The following is a 25,218-nucleotide window of genomic DNA, read 5'->3' as shown; positions in this document are numbered from 1 at the left end:
TAGTTTGTATAAATAGTATTCCTGTCCATTGCAATTGTTTGCGAAGTTGTAACAAATATTTTACTAGATATTGGATGTATAATGTATAACACATATAGATAACTCTCTAGAAAACGAGGTCTTTGGGTTAAAATGTCTCACTCACATCCTCTTTGCTGACTGAGCTCTGTCCTACTGAGTCCCAGCTGGCTCTCCAGGTCCAGAGCCTTGGCCTGGCTGAACCTCTTTGAATAAAGCCCGCTGTAGGCTCTGATCCACCTAAAAGTTGAAGAAGTCCAACCGAAATTATCAAGTTGACACTTAGAACATAAACATTTAAAAAATGCGAAAATATAATCTTGAGACTGAAACATAAACTGAAAGACTGCACAGGTATTTGAGTGATGTTCAGTAGTAAGACAAACCTGTCTCTGTCCGGCCTTGAGGGGCTGCTCGGAGAGGATGCTGCACTCCCGGACCTGCTCCTCAAGCTGTTTCTGGGTGCTGTGATTCGTCTCTGAGATCTCCAGCTTTAAGCAGTAGTCCTCTGACTCTAAGCGGGCCCTCTGAACCTGCAGCACAATTGTCACATATCAATTCAAAATCTATGCTACAGACTGGATAGCATGCAGCATTATAGCAAGATTATAACACCTTGATTGAAGTACAGCCGACACTCCGATAGGCTGATCAACTGTACCTTGCTCTTATAGTTTTCCACCTGGCTCTCTAGTTTCTTGACTGAACTATTCAGCTGCTGGGCGTCAGACTGGGACTGCGTCAGGTTCTCCTCTGCAGCAGACAGGGTGGTCTCAAAAAGAAGATCCACAAATAACCTGACATTCAAAGTTACAGAATGTTTTGTCATCTTCAGTCCTTATCAAGGTTTGATATTCTATACTTTTACACTTGATGACTGAAAGTAAAGAGAAACATATATTTACCTTCAGTCTCTGGTTCTCTAGTTTGTTGACGGAGTTGCCAGAGGTGAAGTCGGATCCGGAGCCCACCCGTCTCAGCACGGCCTTTCTCCACCACAGTGTGGATCTGTGCAGTCATCTCAGTCACCTGGCTGCATAGACAGACAACAGAGCACATAATCCAGTAATCAGAAAGGAAGAAATGCCTGCAAAATACACGTATTTCAAGGTTTTGGACAACTTATTTTTTACAAGGTCATTTGCCAAAGACAAACCATAATGGATCATTCATATGAAACATGTCTTGAATGCCTCATGGTAGTCACAATTACTCACTTCTTGAGAACAGTGATTTCCACTTCAAGCTGCCTTTTTGCAGTCATCTCTTTGGAGTGGCGGGCACACAAGCTCTCAGCTGAAAAAGGGCCTCTGCCACCTTAGTATCCTGAATGATGGCACACAAATACATAGGGCAGTGTGACACTTGGACCGCTTGTTAATAGTGTGACACTTGGACCGCTTGGTAATGTACAGTGGGGCAAAAAAGTATTTAGTCAGCCACCAATTGTGCAAGTTCTCCCACTGAAAAAGATGAGAGAGGCCTGTAATTGTTATCATAGGTACACTTCAACTATGACAGACAAAATGAGAAAAAAAATCCAGAAAATCACATTGTAGGATTTTTAATGAATTTATTTGCAAATTATAGTGGAAAATAAGTATTTGGTCACCTACAAACAAGCAAGATTTCTGTCTCTCACAGACCTGTAACTTCTTCTTTAAGAGGCTCCTCTGTCCTCCACTCGTGACCTGTATTAATGGCACCTGTTTGAACTTGTTATCAGTATAAAAGACACCTGTCCACAAACTCAAACAGTCACACTCCAAACTCCACTATGGCCAAGACCAAAGAGCTGTCAAAGGACACCAGAAACAAAATTGTAGACCTGCACCAGGCTGGGAAGACTGAATCTGCAATAGGTAAGCAGCTTGGTTTGAAGAAATCAACTGTGGGAGCAATTATTAGGAAATGGAAGACATACAAGACCACTGATAATCTCCCTCGATCTGGGGCTCCACGCAAGATCTCACCCCGTGGGGTCAAATTGATCACAAGAACTGTGAGCAAAAATCCCAGAACCACACGGGGGACCTAGTGAATGACCTGCAGAGAGCTGGGACCAAAGTAACAAAGTCTACCATCAGTAACACACTATGCCGCCAGGGACTCAAATCCTGCAGTGCCAGACGTGTCCGCCTGCTTAAGCCAGTACATGTCCAGGCCCGTCTTAAGTTTGCTAGAGAGCATTTGGATGATCCAGAAGAAGATTGGGAGACTGTCATATGGTCAGATGAAACCAAAATAGAACTTTTTGGTAAAAACTCAACTCGTCGTGTTTGGAGGACAAAGAATGCTGATTTGCATCCAAAGAACACCATACCTACTGTGAAGCATGGGGGTGGAAACATCATGCTTTGGGGCTGTTTTTCTGCAAAGGGACCAGGACGACTGATCCGTGTAAAGGAAAGAATGAATGGGGCCATGTATCGTGAGATTTTGAGTGAAAACCTCCTTCCATCAGCAAGGGCATTGAAGATGAAATGTGGCTGGGTCTTTCAGCATGACAATGATCCCAAACACACCACCCGGGCAACAAAGGAGTGGCTTCGTAAGAAGCATTGCAAGGTCCTGGAGTGGCCTTGCCAGTCTCCAGATCTCAACCCCATAGAAAATCTTTGGAGGGAGTTGAAAGTCCGTGTTGCCCAGCAACAGCCCCAAAACATCACCGCTCTAGAGGAGATCTGCATGGAGGAATGGGCCAAAATACCAGCAACTGTAACGACGTTCCTCCTCCTCTCCATTTTCGGAGAAGGAGGAGTATTGAGGGAACCAAGGCGCAGCGGATTGTGAAGACATAATGATTTATTGAAGACACGACAAAATAACAAACACGACTTAGACAGAAAACGAACTATACTTGAATAAACTACAAAACAAATAAACGATGAAAACAGACCTGGACACGAACTTACATATAACTTGAAGAACGCACGAACAGGTACACGACTACAAACAAAACGCTACAGTCCCATGTGGCGTAACATCACACAGACACAAACACAGGAGACAACCACCCACAAACAAACAGTGTGAATGCCCTACCTAAATATGACTCTTGATTAGAGGAAAATGCAAACCACCTGCCTCTAATCAAGAGCCATACCAGGCAAACCAAAACCAACATAGAAACGAATAACATAGACTGCCCACCCCAAAACACATGCCCTGACCATAAACACATAAAAACAACATAAAACAGGTCAGGACTGTTACAGTACCCCCCCCTCAAGATGCGCACGCCGGGCGCACAAGCACAAAGTCCAGGGGAGGGTCCGGGTGGGCAGTTGACCACGGTGGTGGTTCCGGCTCAGGACGCTGTCCCCTTACCACCTTAGTCACTCCCCTCTTCTGTCTACCCCTTCTAATGACCACCCTAAAACCACTTTCCCCTAAATAAACGGCCAACACCGGAACAAGGGGCAGCACCGGGACAAGGGGCAGCACCGGGACAAGGGGCAGCACCGGAACAAGGGGCAGCACCGGGACAAGGGGCAGCACCGGGACAAGGGGCAGCACCGGGACAAGGGGCAGCACCGGGACAAGGGGCAGCACCGGGACAAGGGGCAGCACCGGGACAAGGGGCAGCACCGGGACAAGGGGCAGCACCGGGACAAGGGGCAGCACCGGGACAAGGGGCAGCACCGGGACAAGGGGCAGCACCGGGACAAGGGGCAGCACCGGGACAAGGGGCAGCACCGGGACAAGGGGCAACACCGGGACAAGGGGCAACACCGGGACAAGGGGCAGATCCCGGCTGAAGGAATCTGGCAGGTCCTGTTTGGACGGCTCTGGCAGGTCCATGCTGGCTGACGGCTCTCGACGCTCATGGCAGACTGACGGCTCTCTACGCTCATGGCAGGCTGACGGCTCTCGACGCTCATGGCAGGCTGACGGCTCTCGACGCTCATGGCAGGCTGACGGCTCTCGACGCTCATGGCAGGCTGACGGCTCTCGACGCTCATGGCAGGCTGACGGCTCTCGACGCTCATGGCAGGCTGACGGCTCACGACGCTCATGGCGCTGGGGAGACGGATGGCTCTGGCCGGATATGGCGCACTGTAGACCTGGTGCGTGGTGCCGGAACTGGAGGCACCGTGCTAATGACAAGCACCTTCCTACTAGTGCGGGGAGCAGGGACAGGGCACACTGTATTCTCAAAGCCTACTCTATCCCTGATGCGTGGTACCGGCACTGGTGACGCCGGGCTGAGGACAAGCACATCAGGATTAGTAGGGGGAGAATATACAGTGTGTACAGGGCTCTGGAGACGCACTGGTAGCTTAGTGCATGGGCCCGGAACTGGAGGCACCGGGCTAAATACACGCACCACAGGGAGAGTGCGTGGAGGAGGAACAGGGCTCAGGATACGCACTGGTAGCCTAGTGCATAGTGTAGACACTGTAGGTACTAGGCTGGGGCGGGGAGGTGGTGCCGGAAATACCGGACCGTGGAGGCGTACTGGCACTCTTGAGCATTGAACCTGCCCAACCTTACCTGGTTGAATGCTCCCGGTTGCCCGACCAGTGCGGGGAGGTGGAATAACCCGCACCGGCCTATGTAGGCGAACCTGGGAAACCATGCGTAAGGCAGGTGCCATGTATGCCGGCCCGAGGAGACGCACTGGAGACCAGACGCAGCCGGCCTCATGACACCTGGCTCAATGCCCAATCTAGCCCTCCCAGTGCGGGGAGGTGGAATAACCCGCACTGGGCTATGCACTCGTACAGGAGACACCGTGCGCTCTACTGCGTAACACGGCGCCTGCCCGTACTCCCGCTCTCCACGGTAAGCCTGGGAAGTGGGCGCAGGTCTCCTACCTGCCCTTGGCCCACTACCCTTTAGCCCCCCCCCAAGAAATTTTTGGGAGTTACTCACGGGCTTTTTCGGCTTCCGTGCCAGACGCGTTCCCTCATAGCTCCGGTTCCTCTCTCCGGTAGCCTCCGCTCTCCTCAGTGCCTCCAGCTGTTCCCATGGGAGGCGATCTCTACCAGCTAGGATCTCCTCCCATGTGTAGACACCCTTTCCATCCAGAACATCGTCCCATGTCCATTGCTCCTTCTTTTCCTGTCCCTTTCTCCTTTGACTCCGCTGCTTGGCTCTGGAGAGGTGGGTGGTTCTGTAACGACGTTCCTCCTCCTCTCCATTTTCGGAGAAGGAGGAGTATTGAGGGAACCAAGGCGCAGCGGATTGTGAAGACATAATGATTTATTGAAGACACGACAAAATAACAAACACGACTTAGACAGAAAACGAACTATACTTGAATAAACTACAAAACAAATAAACGATGAAAACAGACCTGGACACGAACTTACATATAACTTGAAGAACGCACGAACAGGTACACGACTACAAACAAAACGCTACAGTCCCATGTGGCGTAACATCACACAGACACAAACACAGGAGACAACCACCCACAAACAAACAGTGTGAATGCCCTACCTAAATATGACTCTTGATTAGAGGAAAATGCAAACCACCTGCCTCTAATCAAGAGCCATACCAGGCAAACCAAAACCAACATAGAAACGAATAACATAGACTGCCCACCCCAAAACACATGCCCTGACCATAAACACATAAAAACAACATAAAACAGGTCAGGACTGTTACAGCAACAGTGTGTGAAAACCTTGTGAAGACTTACAGAAAACGTTTGACCTCTATCATTGCCAACAAAGGGTATATAACAAAGTATTGAGAAACTTTTGTTATTGACCAAATACTTATTTTCCACCATAATTTGCAAATAAATTCATAAAAAATCCTACAATGTGATTTTCTGGATTTTCTTTTCTCATTTTGTCTGTCATAGTTGAAGTGTACCTCTATGATGAAAATTACAGGCCTCTCTCATCTTTTTAAGTGGGAGAACTTGCACAATTGGTGGCTGACTAAATACTTTTTTGCCCCACTGTATCTACATGTGTTCCTCCCATATAATATAATTCACAGGATCACACCCAACCAGCTTGTTGCCATCCAAACACCACATGTCCACCCGTGAGAGTAGCCTGAGGACCTGTTAGTGTCAGACCTTCTCCAGCAGCTTTGCAGAGAGCTGTCTGGTTGAATCCTCACTGTGCTCTGCTCTCTGCCTCTGTGTCTGGTCTGCCTGCTTCAGACTCTCTTTGTCCTCTTCACTCTGCTGCTTCAGCTCCTCCAGCTGCTCCAGCAAGGCCTGTATCTCCTCCTGCTGTATCTCCTTTGTTGAGTTTTGCAGCAAGATGCTGAAAGCCAGAAAAGCAGAAACAACATTTGAAATGTCATCTATGACAATGGATAAGCACCACACAGAGTGAAAGGAAAATTCAGTGATGGATACACACCACTGTTTCTGCTTCTTTGCCCGCCAGTCTCTCCAGTAGGCCTTGCCTCTGCTTTGATGTCCTCAATGATTCTGTCTATCAATTAATACCATTTTCTTTTTGAAGAATGCTCAATATATGGGGCATTGAACAGTCAGCCTTGTACAGACTCTGTGCATGAGGAAACAGAATCAATAGAACATATTTTCTGGTACTGTCCATCTGTGGCTCGCTTTTGGAGTCAGGACCAGGAATGGTTGTTATGTCATAATATCAGAGTTCAGATTGACCTGCAAACTGCAATGTTATGGGATCTGGAAAACCACGATCAGTCAATGGAAAATATCATTATACTCTTGGGTAAAACATTTATTTTTAGGGCAATATCGGTATACATTTTTACAAATAGGGAGGTTCAGGAACCACAGTAAGACATCATAGTAAAATGGAGGGATGTATTGCAAAAGGAAATAGCAAAATGGCATTTTACTGGGAAAGATGGGTTAATCTGTGGACATCGGTGGGTTGGAGTTAAGATCTGAATGAATGGTGGATTGGCGGCTGTGGGTGAAAATACAGCACTTGAAGAGAGGAAATTCTGAATATTTAATGATTTAACGACATGTACCGTAGATGTGACCAAAATAGCTGTAAGTAGCAGTAAAAGTATTGTTGTCAGTTAGTTTACTCCAATTAGGGTAGGGATGGTAGAGAAGGGGGGGAAAGTATAAAGGGAAAACATTTAAAATAAGGGATTGGAAATTATGCAAACATTTCAAATGATAGAACCTACAATCTATCTGCAATATTAAAACATTTTTGTTCTTCCAATCAAAATATAAGACCACAATTCTTATTGTCATTTCCCATTTTCCTGCAAAGACACTGTCCTTGTCAATATAAGCAAGTCCATGTATTGGGGAGAGTACCTCTTGTTCATGGCACTCCCTGAAGAATTCTCGGAGAGTGCAGCTCACCTTTTCACGCCACCCATAGCCTCATTCAGGGCTGTCAACTGTGTGGCCACTGCCACCCCATCAATATCTGCTTCTACCAGCTTCCTCAGTAGCATGTCTCTTTCCCCATGTAGTGTCCCCGACGCAGCCCTGCACGAAATGGAAAGATTAAAACCAAGCTAGTCCTAAACTGCCTCACACATTTTTACATTGTCTTGTGAATGTTTGTAAACGTATGCATGATGACTAAATGTGCTCATGTCATGATATTACTCCACACCTGTTGTGGCCAGTCTCCCACCTCTTCCTTTGGGAGTGTTGGAGGGAGATGTTCTCTCGTTTTCCAAGGTCCAGGTCTTTGGTGGAATCCAGCAGATCCTACTCCTGCTCGTCGATGACATGCTGGCATGCACTCAGATACTCAGACTGGTGCGCCAGCAGACACTCCTTCTTCCGCAGCCTAATCTGATCATCAAAAGCAGACAGAAACGCACACACACACACACACACAGTTTCTTTGTTTACAGGACACATTTATGCAACAAACAATAAGGCACTGGATATTGCTGATTGCCAGTTAGATCTTTGCTCTGTATGTTGTGATAGTGGGATAGCCTCTTCTAGGGTTTGTTGGGTAAGGGGCAAACATTGAACTGTACACACTATACATTATCAACTGACATACCTCATTCTTCAGAGATCAAACATCCATCATGAGTCTATCAATCTTTTTTCCATATTTGTTACGGTGGCCATGTTCTTAGCTCTTGTTCATCCTCATGAGACAGGTCAGCCAACTGCTCCAGACAGTAGGCCCCTGAGAGACATGAAAATCAATATTGGTAGTATATCTAATGATATCATGCGTGATATACCTTTGGGAATGGTGAGCAATGATGTATGTTTATAAATGTGAAATGTAAGCAATGTCCATTGCACTGGATGAAAATGTATCTGTGAGGAACAGATCAATTACTTGCAGGACCTCCCACTTGTGTCTTCCGGAGTAGAGGTTCTTCCTGGGTCCAGCACCCAGGGGACCATGGCACATAGGTGCCCAATATCACCTTTGATGTGTACCTCTTTGATTGGCAGTCCTTGCTTAATTGTTATAGGCCCACTTAATTTCAAAGGTTGAATCAGTGTTTAGAACTCTATTGACTAAACGTTTACTAACCTGTGGGGTCTTTTCAGTGCAGCTCTTCTGACACATCTTCAGGTGTACATTGTACAGGTCTGGTCTCTGACACGTGGACATGCAATGCCAATGGTGGTGAAGAATCACGCGTTTTCAACCAATAACTTAATCTAGAATTGGAGCACACGATAGAGCATAATTTGCACTAGTAGGCCAACTAGCTGCTAGAAATTCACACAAGACAACCTGAGATAATCATACCACGATAAAAACAGTACCCGGGAGGGAGCATGTTCATGATCACTCCATGCATGACCAGCAAGCTAAATCTCAACAGATGTTCTTTATTCATAACCCGATTATGAATAAAAAAACGGGTTTGGCAAAAGTGAGTGATTTGTTAACCTGCTAAATCTCTACCGACGGGATCGGATCCAGTCATCTCTAAAGATATCGGTCTGGTGATTGGAGAACATTCCTTGGACCCGCGTTTTAATTCACGTTGCCAATAGCAACGGGAAACCCTCTGCAACATGTAAAATTACGGCAAAATATCTCCTGCCTGTAGACAGAGACATGCGATAACTCATTCGACCATCCTTGTAAACATGACGTAGTTTTCCAGGCCATGGGGTGCTCAAACGAACCAAATTTGAGGGATACATTTCGAATATTATATGAATTGGTTGTAAACGTCCTAAGCAAGCACCATTTATTTTCTTAAATGTTTCGTCCGATCTCGCTCGTTCCTGATCTGCATGACCGCACACATATGAAAGAGTAACTAGTATCATTGCATAAGTAAGTTGGCGGGCAGAGACAACCGTCGGAACTTCGGCTGCAAACACTTGTTTCACTGTATTTGTGTGTGATAATGCTCGTCGAAGCCTGTGTTGTGGATGGATTCGGTGACTTGTTCTAGTTAAAGCGTAAATAAGTGTTTACTTGTTCTGCAGGTCCAGCGGACAAGAATTGGCTTTTGAGAAAGATGACAACTTTATCCACTGTCAACTTGCGCCCTCTAACATGACATGATACTGTTATAGGGAAACTAGGAGTTCCGTCGAGCGGTTCGAACCCCCTCAGGGCTAACAGACATGACTTTCGGCGGAGACATTTCATCTGGTGTACTGGACAGTTGTCACACGCACCTTGGTGGGTTGGGAGTTAAAATAGACATCGGCATATGATTTTGATTGTGGTGTGTCTAGTCTCATCCATCAAACGTGTCTGGCAACCAGGTGGGGGGGTTAGGCACCAATGCCATACACCTATCTACCTTATGCGGTTTGTTTTGTAACGGCCAAAGTCTAACCAAAAAGCAATTTGAGGAATCGGCGCAGACATTTGGGGCTTTGATAACTAAATTATTGTACCATCAACACTTCCTATGACTTTAAACATTCAGAAGTGGACAACTCCTGCATTCAAAGTTACAAAAGGATACCTGGTTCAGCTGGCTCTACCAATTAACTTTTGCATTTCATAATAAAGTGGCGCCAACACAGCATGTAGTATTCTATGTGATTGTATACACTTCTAAAATAAACTGGTCATTAACACTAATATATACTGGTCCAGTAACACAAGTACACTATTTTAGCTATAACCACCAGACATTTAACATCCATGTAGTTTGCTGACTCTAGATAAATCGCTACAATTTACTACTATGGTTGGTTAGAAGAGTCACACACATTTGTGTACACATTAAGTTTTATTGTAACAAAACAACTTGTACACCGCTAAGTTTAAAACAGATGATTATTTCCCCCCCAGCGGAAAATAAAACTTTGATTAGATGTAAATTCAATGAGATAACAGGTTGTATTCCATGAAGCAGTGGGAGGCCCAAATTTACAAGCATTTTTTTTACATTTTTGTTTTGTTTATTAAAAATGTAATTTCACATCTCATGGATGTCTGTAAAACAATATAAAAAAAAAAGATAGTAATGGTGTCAAAATGCCCACCCTCCCCAGCACCCCAAGATAACCCTTTACCCTACCCCAGCATTGACCCCAAACATTACAGGTGATGGGAATAAGCTGGTATTTTCTGTTAACTTTTAACCACATAGGGGGGGGGACATTATTTGCAGGGATCTACTCGCCAACTTAACAAAATTATAAAAACTATAGAGGGGTCTGCTAGCGCTAGGTCACTGCACCATGGCTTTTGTTCATTTATCACAACCTTTTCAACAGCAAGAAAATTATATATATAAATTGCTATTTAATTCTACTCAAGATGGCATGCTGAATCTATTTTTTTGTAAGTTTTTATTTTTCTTCAGATGAATTTGGGAATTGGGGTGGTACATACAATTCAAGGCAGGAATTTGCCATTGGTTTTTAGATGAGACAAAGAAACTTAACATGGCACAGACAGGAGTGAGGCTTCAGAATGAGACAGCGAAGCACAAAATAAAAATACAAAATGTTGCTCCCAAATATGGGTGGATAACCAAATTGGGTGAAAATAGGAAAGGGTATTGGTAGATGTCATTTTTCGGTTTAGTCATCTTCTCCTTCTTCGTCCTAAATAAAATAAAGGAAAAATCATCAACACCATAAAAACAAATCTGACTATTCAATATACCCAATTAAGAGGAAATTAAGCAATTATCTAGGGTATACCTCCCCATCGTCTCCGTCATCCTCATCTTCTTCTCCATCATCTTCATCACCTTCCTCATCAATGTCCTCAAGACCTTCCTCGTCATCATCATCTTCACCTTCTGCCTCCTCATCATCCATGTCAGGAACCTGCCAATCAAATTAGCCAACATTTTAACTATAAATTCTTCATCTACACAGGAGACTTAATCTCCTGGGTGACACCCAGAGAAGGAATAATAAAGTTGCACAATGGACATAGAAGTCAAAGAGCTGGTAACAAGTCCTATCCAAAGTCAAGAGAACATCGATAACAGGGTGTGCTAGGCCTTGGAGACCAGTGTTGGAAAAAGTACCCAATTGTCATACTTGAGTAAAAGTAAAGATATCTTCATAAGAAATGACTCAAGTCACCCAGTAAAATACTACTTGAGTAAAAGCCTAAAAGTATTTGGTTTTAAATCTACCTAAGTATCAAAAGTAAATGTAATTGCTAAAATATACTTAAGTATGAATCTTTTCAAAATCGATATATTAAAACAAACCAGACAGCACGATTGTTGTTTTTAAAATGTACAGATAGCCAGGGGCACAGTCCAACCCTCACACATAATTTACAAACTAAGCATGTGTTTAGTGAGTCCGCCAGATCAGAGGCAGTAGGGATGACCAGGCATGTTTTCTTGATAAGTGTGTAAATTGGACCATTTTTCTGTCCTGCTAATAAGCATTGGGTGTCAGGGAAAATGTATGGAATAAAAAGTACATAATTTTCTTTAAGAATGTAGTGAAGTAAAAGTTATCAAAAATATAAATAGTAAAGGAATGTACAGATACCACAACAACAAAAAACGACATAAGTAGTACTTTAAAGTATTTTTACACCACTGTTGGAAACTTACCAGGTAGTACTGCAAGGGGTTTGGCCAGATGTCATCCTTGATGACCTCTCCCAGCTCATCTGCCCCAGCATCTGAATGATCAGTGAACCAGGTGAAAAAGCTCTCTGGCTCTTCATGCTGCCTTTTCTTGCCGGCTTTATTCTGCGTCTGGCTGGAGCGCTTTGTCAGGTCCTTCAGAGACGTCACAGGGATAACAAACCAACTTAGGTATTTGTTGTGAAACTGTTAGATATTACTTGTTAGATATTGCTGCATTGATGGAACTAGAAGCACAAGCATTTCACTACACTCGCAATAACAACAACAACCAGCCATGAAAACCAAAATGATCTATATACACTGAAGTACAACATTCAGGTTAGGGCTGGGAATTTCCAGAGACTTCATGATACGATATGTATTTTAAACTAAATTTATTGCGAATAAATACTGCAATATTATTGCGATTTAATGTTCCAAGCATATTGCTCACTAAAGAGGGAGCACGAATGAGAAAGTGAGTTTTGATCAGTCAGGGTAATAAGTGACAAAAACATGTTGGTTCACTATTTAAAAAGATGGAGAGCAAGCTAGCTATATGATAAATGCAACTGCAGAGATATTTCCCCCCCATATTCAGGTACGTAGTGTTAAAAAAGTCTCATCAACATACTGGTTTAAGTGCCCTACTCGTTTCTGCCAAATGCTGTGCTTTTAAAGCAGCAATATGTAACTTTTTGTGCAACCAGACCAAATTCACATAGAAATGTGAGTTATTGATCTGTTATTCTCATTGAAAGCTAGTCTAAAAAGCCGTAGATATGTTCTATTTGAGCCATTTCTATGCTACCCATTCGTAAGTTTAGTTTTCACGTCTTACATTGTAGTTGTTTTTTTTACACCAGCTGAAAATACAATGTTGGGTTATTGAATATATATTTCACATCATTTTAGATTGTATAATGATTCTCTACACATTACTTGTTTTGTCAAACTAAAATTATTTAGCAACCAGGAAATAGCAGAGCGATTTCTGCATATTGCACATTCAGAGAATCTCCAATATGTCCATGCACGTGAAAAGAGCCGATGTGAAATACCTTTCCTGATTTCCATTTGATTTCTGTTGACTTTGATGATGGGTCTCCACTCTCATTCAGGTGGAACTCTTTGGAAAGGACTTTGTTTTCAAAGTATGGGTTTTCATCAAAATACTAGAAGACAAAATAAATCAATTTAATTAAGCCAATAAATGACATATTGCTGCCATTAATGCAATATCCTATGAATGCAATATGATGGTAACCTTCACGTACAAAATCTATTCTGTAGCCCGACTTGATATCTTCAAACTCTGTAACCTCCACCCTAGTCAGATAGTGAAGTGCCTCCTCATCTTCCTCACCAAGAAGGGCAGAAACTGTAGGGGGAAGAATTAAAACAGTCAGAACGTCTGAGCATTCTAGGTTCCAGTGGTAAAATCCTGTGAGAGCCTACTAAAGAAACTCACCTTGCGGATGGTTGACGAACGTTGTGACCCAGAAGTTGGGGATTTTGGCGATCAGTTCTGACCTCTTCTGAAAGAATGGCTGACGGAGTTTGTTGTATTTCTGTTCTACCTTCAATATCTCCTCACTCGCCTGCTCATTCAGTCTGTGGAGAAAAGATTGCATATCAGCGTTTTTCCTGGATCAAAAAGGGCTTAGGTGGTGTTTCTCTTCCCGAAAGTTGTGTATATAGATTTATTTTTTTGCGTTTTACGCGAATTTCCTGAAATTAACAAAATTACTCTATGGAGACGAGAAATGTTTGCCGTTTTAACGCGAATTTCCTGAAATTCTAAACACCGTGCCATGGAGCTAAGAGAAAATTGTGTAGTTTTAAAGCTAATGTAAACGGAATTGTACATGTTCTGCCATGTAGCTGAGCGAAGTAATTTTAAAAGATAATTTCCTGCAATTCTATGCATTTTGCCATGGCCAATGTTTTTGCTCAAACGTAACAAAATCAATACTGTTAAATGAATTATAGGTCCTTTCTCTTTTCTACATACTTTATATTTGGTTTCAGTCATTTAAGTTTACACCGAAAGAGTTTATTTAAAATCGGCAAGGCTGATTAATGAGGAGGTTTTTGGACGCTGATCATGGCCGATTACATTGCAATCCACAAGGAGACTGTGGCAGGCTGACCACCTGTTACGCGAGTGCAGCGTCAAAAGGACCTTGTGGCTGCAAGGAGCCACGGTAAGTTGCTAGCTAGCATCAAATATATCATATTAAAAAAAACAATCATTCTTCACATAATCACTAGTTAACTACACATGGTTGATGATATTACTAGGTTAACTAGCTTGTCCTGCGTTGCATATAATCAATGTGGTGCCTGTATCATCGAATCACAGCCTACTTCAACTTCGCCAAACAGGTGATGATTTAACAAAAGCACACTACCAAAAAATGCAAAATCTTTGCACAAATGTACCTAACCATAAACATCAATGCCTTTCTTAAAATCAATACAGTAGTATATTTAAAAAAAAAACCTGCATATTAAGTTAAGAAATTCATGTTAGCAGGCAATATTAACTAGGGAAATTGTGTCACTGCTCTTGCTTTCAGCGCAAGCAGGCAGGGTATAAGTGAAAATTTTCTCATAAAAAAGAAAGTAATTAATTTTCCAGAATTATGACATAACATTGAAAGTTCTACAATGCAAAAGCAATATTTAGACTTAGGCTTGCCACCCGTTCGATAAAATACGAAACGGTTCCATATTTCACGGAAATAATAAAAAGGTTTATTTTCTAAATGATAGTTTCCGGATTTGAGCATATTAATGACCTACAGCTTGTATTTCTGTGTTTATTATACTATAATTAAGTCTGATTTGATAGAGCAGGCCGACTGGGCGGTGTATGGCAGCAGCAAGCTCGTAAGCATTCATTCAAACAGCACTTTACTGCGTTTGCCAGCAGCTCTTAGCAATGCTTGAAGCACAGCGTTGTTTATGACTTCAAGTCTATCAACTCCTGAGATTAGGCTGGCAATACTAAAGTGCCTATAAGAACATCCAATAGACAAAGGTATATGAAATACAAATGGTAGAGAGAAACAGTCCACACGTCATATTTCCTATAACTACAACCTAAAACGTCTTAATTGGGAATATTGAACCACCAGCTTTCATATGTTCTCATTTATCTGAGCAAGGAACTTAAACGCTAGCTTTTTTACACGGCATATATTGCACTATTACTTTCTTCTCCAACAGTTTTTGCCTTATTTAAACCAAATTGAACATGTTGCATTATTTATTGAGACTAAATATATTTTATTTATGTATTATATTAAGTTAAAATAAGTGTTCATTGTTCATTCAGTATTGTTGTAATTGTCATTACAAATATATACAATTCAGGCGATTAAATTGGTATCATCATTTTTTTGGTCCTCCAATAATCGGTATCTGCGTTGAAAAAGGTCAACCGTTTATATATCACATTGTTACACCTTTAAACACAAATGTGTTTAATACTGATACATATGCACTAACTTGAGTGGCTTACCTGTCAATTTCATTTTGAACTTCATCAATGTGTTCAATAGCTTCCTGTTGCTCTTTTTCTGTAATGAGAAATGCAATAATGTCAGAAAATATTGTAGTGACTCTCGGTGCAGTGCATTGGTGATATACATCAACATTAAATAGTAACTACCAAGTTCCTGCACATTTACCTGCCAATAGTCAAAGATGTAGCTATATCCAACAAAGAAAGTTACGAGCTAATGTTCTTGTTTTGAAATTGACCCTGAACTCCCAAGCTTCACTCAGGTCCATGGATGGAAAAGCGTTGCAGGAGTGAGCCGGTAACGATTTGTAGTCTGAATAAAGGGGTGCAAAATGGGCGAAAACATCCATCTTAATCAACAAATTGCTTTTGCCATGCATGACTGACTGTATTCCAATTTGTAAGTCGATCTGGATAAGAGCGTCTGCTAAATGACTTAAATGTAAATGACTGAAAGTGTTAGCAACACCTCTGCAACTAGCGATTTCAGAGCAGCTTGTAAACGGCGGTTCTTCCTGCTGGCTACAGCGAGGGCCGCGTGGTTTGAATGTGGGAGTCCGCACACTGCACTCTGTGCCTCCTTTCCCCAACACTGACTTACAGCTAGCTAACTAACGTTAGCTGCATTGCATCGAAACTATGCACAAGTTATTTGTTTATAACTAACCCTGCATTGTTGAATCAACGCATGTAATGCTTCCAATGGCCTACTTCTCGAAAACAACGGCTCACTAACTATAAGTTAAGCTAGTTAGCCATGTTTCAAATAACACTCTGGCTAGTTTCATGGCGGATATGTACAACAACAAAGTAACGTTAACAAGGCCACGGTGGTTTCATTCAACATAGAATGCATGACTTCTCAATCAAAAATGCACTGTCTATTATACAAATGGTTGTACAATTGCTTTTACAGTACCAAGGACTAGACTTGCGAAATAAAATACTGAACAGGACATTCATTGATTAAACAATTAGCTAGGTAACGTTAGCTAGCTATGAAATGTTGCTAACGTAGTTAGCTAACATGGCCTCCATCACCGGTCTAACGTAGTAGAACCTAGAACTACGCACTCACGGCAGACAATACGGACTGCACCCAGAACCGGGCATATTCATATGGAAAAGCACAAGGACAACACATTACTGGCTGTGAACTCATTTGCATTCAAGTTGTACATTTCGATAGAACTAATAAAGAAAGTGAAAATGGCGGTTAACTGGAGGCCGCCATTCCTTACCGGAGGTCTCGTCCGCGCCGTCATAGTTTGAGTTCAGCTCCTTTTTACTCACTTTTGCCGCCGATGCCGACATGTTTTTCGAAGGCTGTGAATAACAGACTTCGGAAAAGAACACCGAATTCGTTATTTTCTGTTCTCTCCGAACAGGAGATGATTATTTCTACCTACGATTTCGGTGTGCCGTTACAACGTGTGCAGCCCTCCTCTACACAATAAAAAGCGAGTAAGCCAGACACCACGAAGCTCAAGGCAAGCCCACTCACGCGCTCCCTTTCACTACGAACGCGCCTCAGCAAATGGAACCAACCGGGCTCCGCCTCTCGAGGACAAGTCTACTTGCTCGATTCTAGTGTTTTCTGATAGGCGAGGTCGCACACGGGCTGGCATATAATAAGGTGACTCGATTAATCTGGCCCGGGCAGGCGTGTTTTACACCGGGTGAAAAGTTGATTGCATTCGTTTTGGAACCAGGCATCTAGTTCAAAGCCCAGGCGAGGACGGCTCAAAACAAAAGTGACGTAAAGAGTAGGATTCTGTTTTCACATGCAAAAGTGATTGCTTTTGATAACGCTTTATATACCTTCCCAATGAAAACTAGTTTGAAAATGCAAACATATTTAATGTAAAATACATGTATGTTTCTGGACGATGCAACAAAAACTGCCTTGTTGACAACATGACCGAGCGGTGCAGATTACTGTTCTATTTGAGAAAGCCGCTCCCTCCTCACCGTTTTTGCCCGTTCAAGGCACGGGCCATAAACCGCTGCCCTGCAGGTCAGCATAATCGAATCCACCCACTAACAAAAAAGGCGGGATTTTGTTGAAAAAAAAACACATCAACATCTTTGTAACATTTTGTATGTATTTACATAATCATTTTTCAACGATCACAGCTAACAGTTTCTTCTCTTTTAAATATATAGTTATTTACTTGCTGTATAGCATTTTCCCTCTCAACTCTACCCTGCTACAAAGGGAAGGTAGGCTACTGCTATTGCAGAAAAAATGATTGTTATTTTCAGTTTTTTATTTATTTTTATTCACCTTTATTTAACAAGGTAGGCCAGTTGAGAACAAGTTCTCATTTACAACTGCGACCTGGCCAAGATAAAGCAAAGCAGTGCAACAAAAACAACAACACCGAGTTACACAAAAACAAACACAGTCAATAACACAATATAAAAATCTATGTACAGTGTGTGCAAATGTAGAAGAGTAGGGAGGTAAGGCAATAAATAGGCAATAGAGGCAAAATAATTACAAATTAGCATTAACACTGGAGTGATAGATGTGCAGATGATGATGATGATAGAGATACTGGGGTACAAAAGAGCAAGAGTATAAATAACAATATGGGAATGAGGTAGTTGTGTGTGCTATTTACAGATTGGCTGTGTACCGGTACAGTGAGCGGTAAGCTGCTCTGACAGCTGATGCTTAAAGTTAGAGAGGGAGATATAAGACTCCAGCTTCAGTGATTTTTGGAATTCGTTCCAGTCATTGGCAGCAGAGAACTGGAAGGAGAGGCGGCCAAAGGAAGTGTTGGCTTTGGGGATGACAAGTGAAATATACCTGCTGGAGCCCGTGCTACGGGTGGGTGTTGTTATGGTGACCAGGGAGCTAAGATAAGGTGGGGCTTTACCAAGCAAAGACTTATCGATGACCTGGAGCCAGTGGGTTTGGCCACGAATATGTAGTGAGGGACAGCCAACGAGAGCATATAGGTCCCAGTGGTGGGTAATGTATGGGCTTTGGTGACAAAACGGATGGCACTGTGATAGACTGCATCCAGTTTGCTGAGTAGAGTGTTGGAGGCTATTTTGTAAATGACATCGCCAAAGTCAAGGATCGGTATGATAGTCAGTTTTACAAGGGCATGTTTGGCAGCATGAGTGAAAGAGGCCTTGTTGCGAAATAGGAAGCCGATTCTAGATTTAATTTTGGATTGGAGATGCGTAATGTGAGTCTGGAAGGAGAGTTTACAGTCTAACCAGACACCTAGGTATTTGTAGTTGTCCACATATTCTAAGTCAGAACTGTCCAGAGTAGTGATGCTAGTCAGGCGGGCGGGTGAGGGCATCAATCAGTTGAAGAGCATGCATTTAGTTTTACAAGCATTTAAAAGCAGTTGGAGGCCACGGAAGGAGTGTATGACATTGAAGCTTGCTTGGAGGTTTGTTAACACAGTGTCCAAAGAAGGGCCAGATGTGTACAGAATGGTGTCGTCTGCGTAGAGGTGGATCAGAAAATCACCAGCAGCAAGAGTGACATCATTGATATATTCAGAGAAAAGAGTCGGCCCGAGAATTTAACCCTGTGGAACCCCCATAGAGACTGCCAGAGGTCTGGACAACAGTCCCTCCGGTTTGACATACTGAACTCTATCTGAAAAGTAGTTGGTGAACCAGACAAGGCAGTCATTTGAGAAACCAAGGCTATTGAGTCTGCTGATAAGAATGCGGTGATTGACAGAGTCGAAAGCCTTGGCCAGGTCGATGAAGATGCAGTACTGTCTTTTATCGATGGCGGTTATGATATCGTTTAGGACCTTAAGCGTGGCTGAGGTGCACCCATGACTAGCTTGGAAACCAGATTGCATAGTAGAGAAGGTACGGTGGGATTTAAAATGGTCGGTGATCTGTTTATTAACTTGGCTTCCAAGATTTTAGAAAGGCAGGGCATGATGGATATAGGTCTATAACAGTTTGGGTCTAGAGTGTCTCCCCCTTTAGGGATCTCAGATGATACGAAAGAGAGGTTGAACAGGCTAGTAATAGGGGTTGCAACAATTTCAGCGGATAATTTTAGAAAGAGAGGGTCCAGATTGTCTAGCCCAGCTGATTTGGCCATGGTTGGGGTAGCCAGGTGGAAAGCATGGCCAGCCGTAGAAAAATGCTTATTGAAATGATTGATTATCGTAGATTTTTACGGTGGTGACAGTGTTTCCTAGCCTCAGTGCAGTGGGCAGCTGGGAGGAGGTGCTCTTATTCTCTATAGACTTTACAGTGTCCCAAAACCTTTTGGAATTAGTGCTACAGGATGCACATTTCTGTTTGAAAAAGCTAGCCTTGAAAAAGCTAGCCCTAACTGAGTATATTGGTTCCTGACTTCCCTGAAAAGTTGCATATCGCGGGGGCTATTCGATGCTAATGCAGAACGCCACAGGATGTTTTTGTGCTGGTCAAGGGCAGTCAAGTCTGGGGTGAACCAAGGGCTATGTCTGTTCTTAGTTTCTACATTTTTTGAATGGGGCATGCTTATTTAAGATGGCGAGGAATGCACTTTTAAAGAGCAACCAGGCATCCTCTTCTGACGGGATGAGGTCAATATCCTTCCAGGATACCCGGGCCAGGTCAATTAGAAAGGCCTGCTCGCTGAAGTGTTTCAGGGAGCGTTTGACAATGATGAGAGGTGGTCGTTTTGACCGCGGACCCATCACGTATGCAGGCAATGAGGCAGTGATCAGTGAGATCCTGGTTGAAGACAGCAGAGGTGTATTTAGAGGGCAAGTTGGCCAGGATGATATCTAAGAGGGTGCCAATGGTTACGGTTTTAGGGTTGTACCTGGTAGGTTCCTTAATAATTTGTGTGAGATTGAGGGCATCTAGATTAGATTGTAGGATGGCCGGGGTGTTAAGAATATCCCAGTTTAGGTCACCTAACAGTACGAACTCTGAAGATAGATGGGGGGCAATCAATTCACATATGGTGTCCAGGGCACAGCTGGAGGCTGAAGGGGGTCTATAACAAGCGGCAACAGTGAGAGACTTGTTTCTGGAAAGGTGGATTTTTAAAAGTAGAAGCTCGAATTGTTTGTGCACAGACCTGGATAGTATAACAGAACTGTGCAGGATATCCTGCAGTAGATTGCAACTCCGCCCCCTTTGGCAGTTCTATCCTGTCGGAAGATGTTATAGTTAGGGATGGAAATTTCAGGATTTTTGGTGGCCTTCGTAAGCCATGATTCAGACACGGCTAGGACATCAGGTTTGGTGGAGTGTGCTAAAGCAGTGAATAAAACAAACTTAGTGTGGAAGGACCACCAGAGGGCAGGCTGGGCTCACGGATGGTAGCCCAACAAGGCATGGAAGACAAGGTAACCAGAGGCAATTAAGCACAGCTGACACTACTAATGAGATTTTCTCCTTCCCCTATAAGAGAGAGTATGGAACCAGCAGAAAGGGGAACTAGCTCTGGAAGATGGCCACCGAGACAGAGGAGCTATCTATGAAGAACCATTAAGACGGTGACAATGCCGTGACTTTTTGTTGTAGTTTTTTTTATTTTTTTTATTTTATTTTTAAATAAATCTTATCCCCTTTTCTCCCCAATTTTCGTGGTATCCAATCGCTAGTAATTACTATCTTGTCTCATCGCTACAACTCCCGTACGGGCTCGGGAGAGACGAAGGTCGAAAGCCATGCGTCCTCCGAAGCACAACCCAACCAAGCCGCACTGCTTCTTTAACACAGCGCGCCTCCAACCCGGAAGCCAGCCGCACCAATGTGTCGGAGGAAACACCGTGCACCTGGCCCCCCTTGGTTAGCACGCACTGCGCCCAGCCCGCCGCTGGAGCGCGATGAGACAAGGATATCCCTACCGGCCAAACCCTCCCTAACCTGGACGACACTAGCCTAATTGTGCGCCGCCCCACGGACCTCCCGGTCGCGGCCGGCTGCGACAGAGCCTGGGGGCGAACCCAGAGACTCTGGTGGCGCAGTTAGCACTGCGATGCAGTGCCCTAGACCACTGCGTCACCCGGGAGGCCCTTTTTGTTGTAGTTTAAAGACAATCATTATGTGTTCCTGTTTTGATCTGGAGAAGAAGATATGTTTTCTTTTTCCTTTGGGAGATTTTCGTTGATTACGTTGGAGTGTTTGTGTTGTCCAAATGCCCTCAATATAGAACTATGTTCAATCAAGAAAACCTACTCCTGACTCGTTTGTTCCACCTTCCTGCTTTTGAGTGACGCCCAATTACTTGGTCCGCTCACATTAGGGAGGAGGCTTCTAATGTTAACATGCATTAAACCAAGGCTTTTACGGTTGACAGTGGTGCTGGGGGCTGCAGGGCCTGGGTTAACCTCTACATCACCAGAGGAACAGAGGAGGAGTAGGATAAGGGTACATCTAAAGGCTATAAGAACTGGTTGTCTAGTGCGTTCGGAACAGAAAGTAAAAGGAGCAGATTTCTGGGCACGGAAGAATAGATTCAAGGCATAATGTACAGACAAGGGTAGGGTAGGATGTGCGTACAGTGGAGGTAAACCTAGACATTGAGTGACGATGAGACAGGTTTTGTCTCTAGCGGCACCAGTTAAGCCAGGTGAGGTCACCGCATGTGTGGAGGGTGGAACAAAAGGGCTATCTAAGGCATATTGGGCAGGGCTAGTGGCTCTACAGTGAAATAAGACAATAATCACTAACCAAAACAGCAATAGACAAGGTATATTGGCATTAGGGAGAGATGTGTAGCCGAAGTGATCATAGGGTCCAATGAGTAGCACTAGATGAGTCAGGGAGACGATTCCGTAGTCGCTGCTACACTAGGCGAGCTGGAGACACGGCGATTCTGACAGCTAGCGGGCCGGGGCTAGCAGATGGGCATCCAGCGACGTTACAATGGAAGAGCCTGTTGAAACCACCTTGGACGGTTACGTCGGCAGACCAGTCGTGATGGATCGGCGGGGCTCTGTGTCGGCAGTAAAGGGTCCAGGACAATTGGCAAAAGACGTATTGTAGCCCAAGAATTGGCTGGTGGAACTCTTTGGCTAGCTCCACGCTAGCTCCAGACTAACTGGTGCTTGCTTCGGGACAGAGACGTTAGCCTGGAGTAGCCACTCGAATAGCAGCTAGCTAGCTGCTATGATCCGGTGTAAAGGTTCAGAGCTTGCGCTAGGAATCCGGAGATGTGGTAGCGAAAAACAGTCCGAAATGCTCTGGGTTGATATCGCGCTGTGCAGACTGGCAGGGATTGACCGGGTTGAGGCTGGCTGATGTCCGAGTTAATGGTGAGGACCGCTAGCAGTGGCTAACTGACTACTAGCTAGTTAGCTGGCTAGCTTCTGATGGGGGTTCCTGTTCTAAAGTATAAAAATAGCAGATCCGTACCACATTGGGTGAGGTGGGTTGCAGGAGAGTATTTTCAATCCATAGATGGAAAGCGAGAGCGAGATTAAATGCATACAAAATATATACGAAGAAGACAATATATACACGGGACAGGACGGGACAAGACAAAAACACACGTCCAACTGCTACGCCATCTTGGACTGAAAGCTTTAGTTTGTTCACACACACACACACACACTTTGAATTAGAGGATGATGCATCTGGAATTTATACACTGATTGAGTAGGGATAAATTATGGAGATTGTACTCCTGTTAGAGAGACGGTGAGAGAGACAGTCCCTTTGTTTAGGGTTCTTTAATAATGATTGGAGATTAACAATGTTTGCAATTCTATGCCATGTCACTCAGCTTTGATTATTCAATTAACTGCCCATTTTTCCAAACAAGAAGTGGTCTGACAATAATAAACATGAATACAATGGCATCAATACTAAGACAAGGCACATTCATTTAGCAATAACAAACAAGATATATAGCTCTCATCTGTTAAAATAATCCAATGACTGAAACGAAAATACAAGTACCTAGCAACATCAGACTAACCAGCTAACAATGCCAGATAGCTTGCATAAAAATGAGATACATAATGCTGAAATAATGACACAAATATACTTAAACTAACGTTATTGACAACTTTGTCATTCAAACATATACCTTACTTACAGTTTTGTATTCACGCACAGTGATTAATAAATTGGTCAGAAAGGAAATTATGTCCAAATCGGAGATTTGTGTTCACAGCAGTAGGTGGCGAGCTGCACTTGGTAATGACCTAAACACTCTGCCAGCTTGTGATAGCTTTGATGTCATCACTGAGTTCTTAACCTCTTAGTGAATAGGGGGCGCTGTTTTCACTTTGGGAAAAAATTGTGCCCAAATTAAACGGCCTCGTTATTGTTCTGTTCTAGATCATACGATATGCATATTATTATTACTATTGGATAGAAAACACTCTGAAGTTTCTAAAACTGTTTGAATTATATCTGTGAGTAAAACAGAACTCATTTGGCAGCAAACTTCCAAACAGGAAGTGAAAATTCTGAAAATGGGACTCTGTGTCAGGCCTTGCCTATTCAATTGCCTTATATTTATGGATCTGTATGCACTTCATACGCCTTCCAGTAGATGTCAACAGGCAGTAGAATGTTGAATGGGGTGTCTAGCTTGATGTGAGACCGAATGAGAGCTTTTGGAGTGACAGGTCCGCCCTATTGGCAGTATTTAGCCGCGCACCAGGGAACCCCACATTGTCTTCTGAAATGCGTTAGGTATACACGACGAAATGCTCCGTCTTGGAATTTATTGGATACATATGAGAAAAACATCATAAAGATGGATTTCAACCGAGTTTGACCAGTTTATTCAACGTTTATTGTGACTTTTGGAATTTTTCGTTCCACGCACAAAGTGTTGATGGGCATGTTCGCGCCACAATGCTAGCCAAAGTTGCTAATTCGACAGAAGAAATTGACATTCTAAAACAAAACAACGATTTATTGTGGAAATAGGACTCCTTGCACTACATTCTGATGGAAGATCATCAAAGGTAAGAGAATATTTATGATGTTATTTCGTATTTTTGTGGTATAAGTTGGCTCCAACATGGCGGAGAATTGCTGGGCGCTGTCTCACAATATTGCATGCTGTACTTTGTACTAAAGTATTTTTTTTTAAATTTAACACAGCGGTTAAATTAAGAACCAGTGTATCTTTCATTTGCTGTACAACATGTATTTTTTAGTAAAGTTTATCAGACAAGCCATCTGTCCAGCAGGCTCTGAGGTTGAATGGGGTCGTCCCAACCTATCCCTTCCTTCCACAGGTCCTGGATGAGTACCTTGGCTCAGGTTGTGAAAGGCCTAATGGGTCGTATTGATGGGCGAGCATGCTGTAGATATTACTCATTGTAGGTTTGGAGCTCTCCGCAGTGCAGTGCTTGTATCTCAAGGAGTCTCTGAGGCAGTTCCAACGTAGCCCCAGGGTTGGTTCCTGGAGATCCGTGCTACTTTGGGAAAGCCACAGTTCGCTTCTTTCCTATCTTGCCTCGGGCAGTAGGTGCTCAATGACAGCTGGTACATTGCTAGCCCACTGGTGTATCTCAAAGCCTCCAGTATGGAGCCACTGCCGCAGTCCATTAACAATGTTTATTGCTTCATCGGCAGAGGGTAATATTCAAAGGCAGTTGTCCACGTAGAATGACTCGGTGGCGGGCTTCACAAGCTCTTGGTTGACTCCAATGTTGTCCTGAATGTGTCCTTGCAGAGCGTAGATGGCGCAACAGGGACTACAAGTCGTGCTGAATGGCAAGACCTGCCACTGATAGATGCTTAGTTCTTCAGTTCTATTC

The 25,218-nt window shown here is 43.5% G+C and overlaps 1 protein-coding gene and 1 pseudogene across 1 annotated transcript; both read right to left on the bottom strand.

Annotated features, from left to right (window-relative positions):
* Positions 1-6,359: 6,359 nt before the first annotated feature.
* On the bottom strand, positions 6,360-8,332 carry LOC129825893 (outer dense fiber protein 2-like; annotated as a pseudogene).
* Positions 8,333-10,124: 1,792 nt separating this feature from the next.
* seta (SET nuclear proto-oncogene a) lies at positions 10,125-17,050 on the bottom strand. Its single transcript, XM_055886530.1, has 8 exons — positions 16,738-17,050; positions 15,494-15,551; positions 13,436-13,578; positions 13,242-13,345; positions 13,026-13,139; positions 11,947-12,117; positions 11,066-11,194; positions 10,125-10,966 (listed from the first exon to the last, which is right to left on the bottom strand). The coding sequence occupies exons 1-8, from the start codon at positions 16,808-16,810 to the stop codon at positions 10,943-10,945; spliced, it is 816 nt and encodes a 271-aa protein (XP_055742505.1). The 5' UTR covers positions 16,811-17,050; the 3' UTR covers positions 10,125-10,942.
* Between the last annotated feature and the right edge of the window lie 8,168 nt (positions 17,051-25,218).

Source organism: Salvelinus fontinalis, chromosome 28 (assembly GCF_029448725.1).
Source record: "Salvelinus fontinalis isolate EN_2023a chromosome 28, ASM2944872v1, whole genome shotgun sequence".
Taxonomy (NCBI): Eukaryota; Metazoa; Chordata; class Actinopteri; order Salmoniformes; family Salmonidae; genus Salvelinus; species Salvelinus fontinalis.
This window is presented reverse-complemented; position numbering and strand designations above follow the sequence as displayed.

What these genes read in the sequence shown, in the direction of transcription:
- seta (XM_055886530.1), bottom strand. Translation starts at nt 16,810, where the DNA reads ATGTCGGCATCGGCGGCAAAAGTGAGTAAAAAGGAGCTGAACTCAAAC. An exon ending in GTTCGTCAACCATCCGCAAG is followed by an intron (nt 13,346 to 13,435) that starts GTGAGTTTCTTT and finishes TTCCCCCTACAG; the next exon opens with TTTCTGCCCTTCTTGGTGAG. An exon ending in ACCCCTTGCAGTACTACCTG is followed by an intron (nt 11,195 to 11,946) that starts GTAAGTTTCCAA and finishes TTTGATTGGCAG; the next exon opens with GTTCCTGACATGGATGATGA.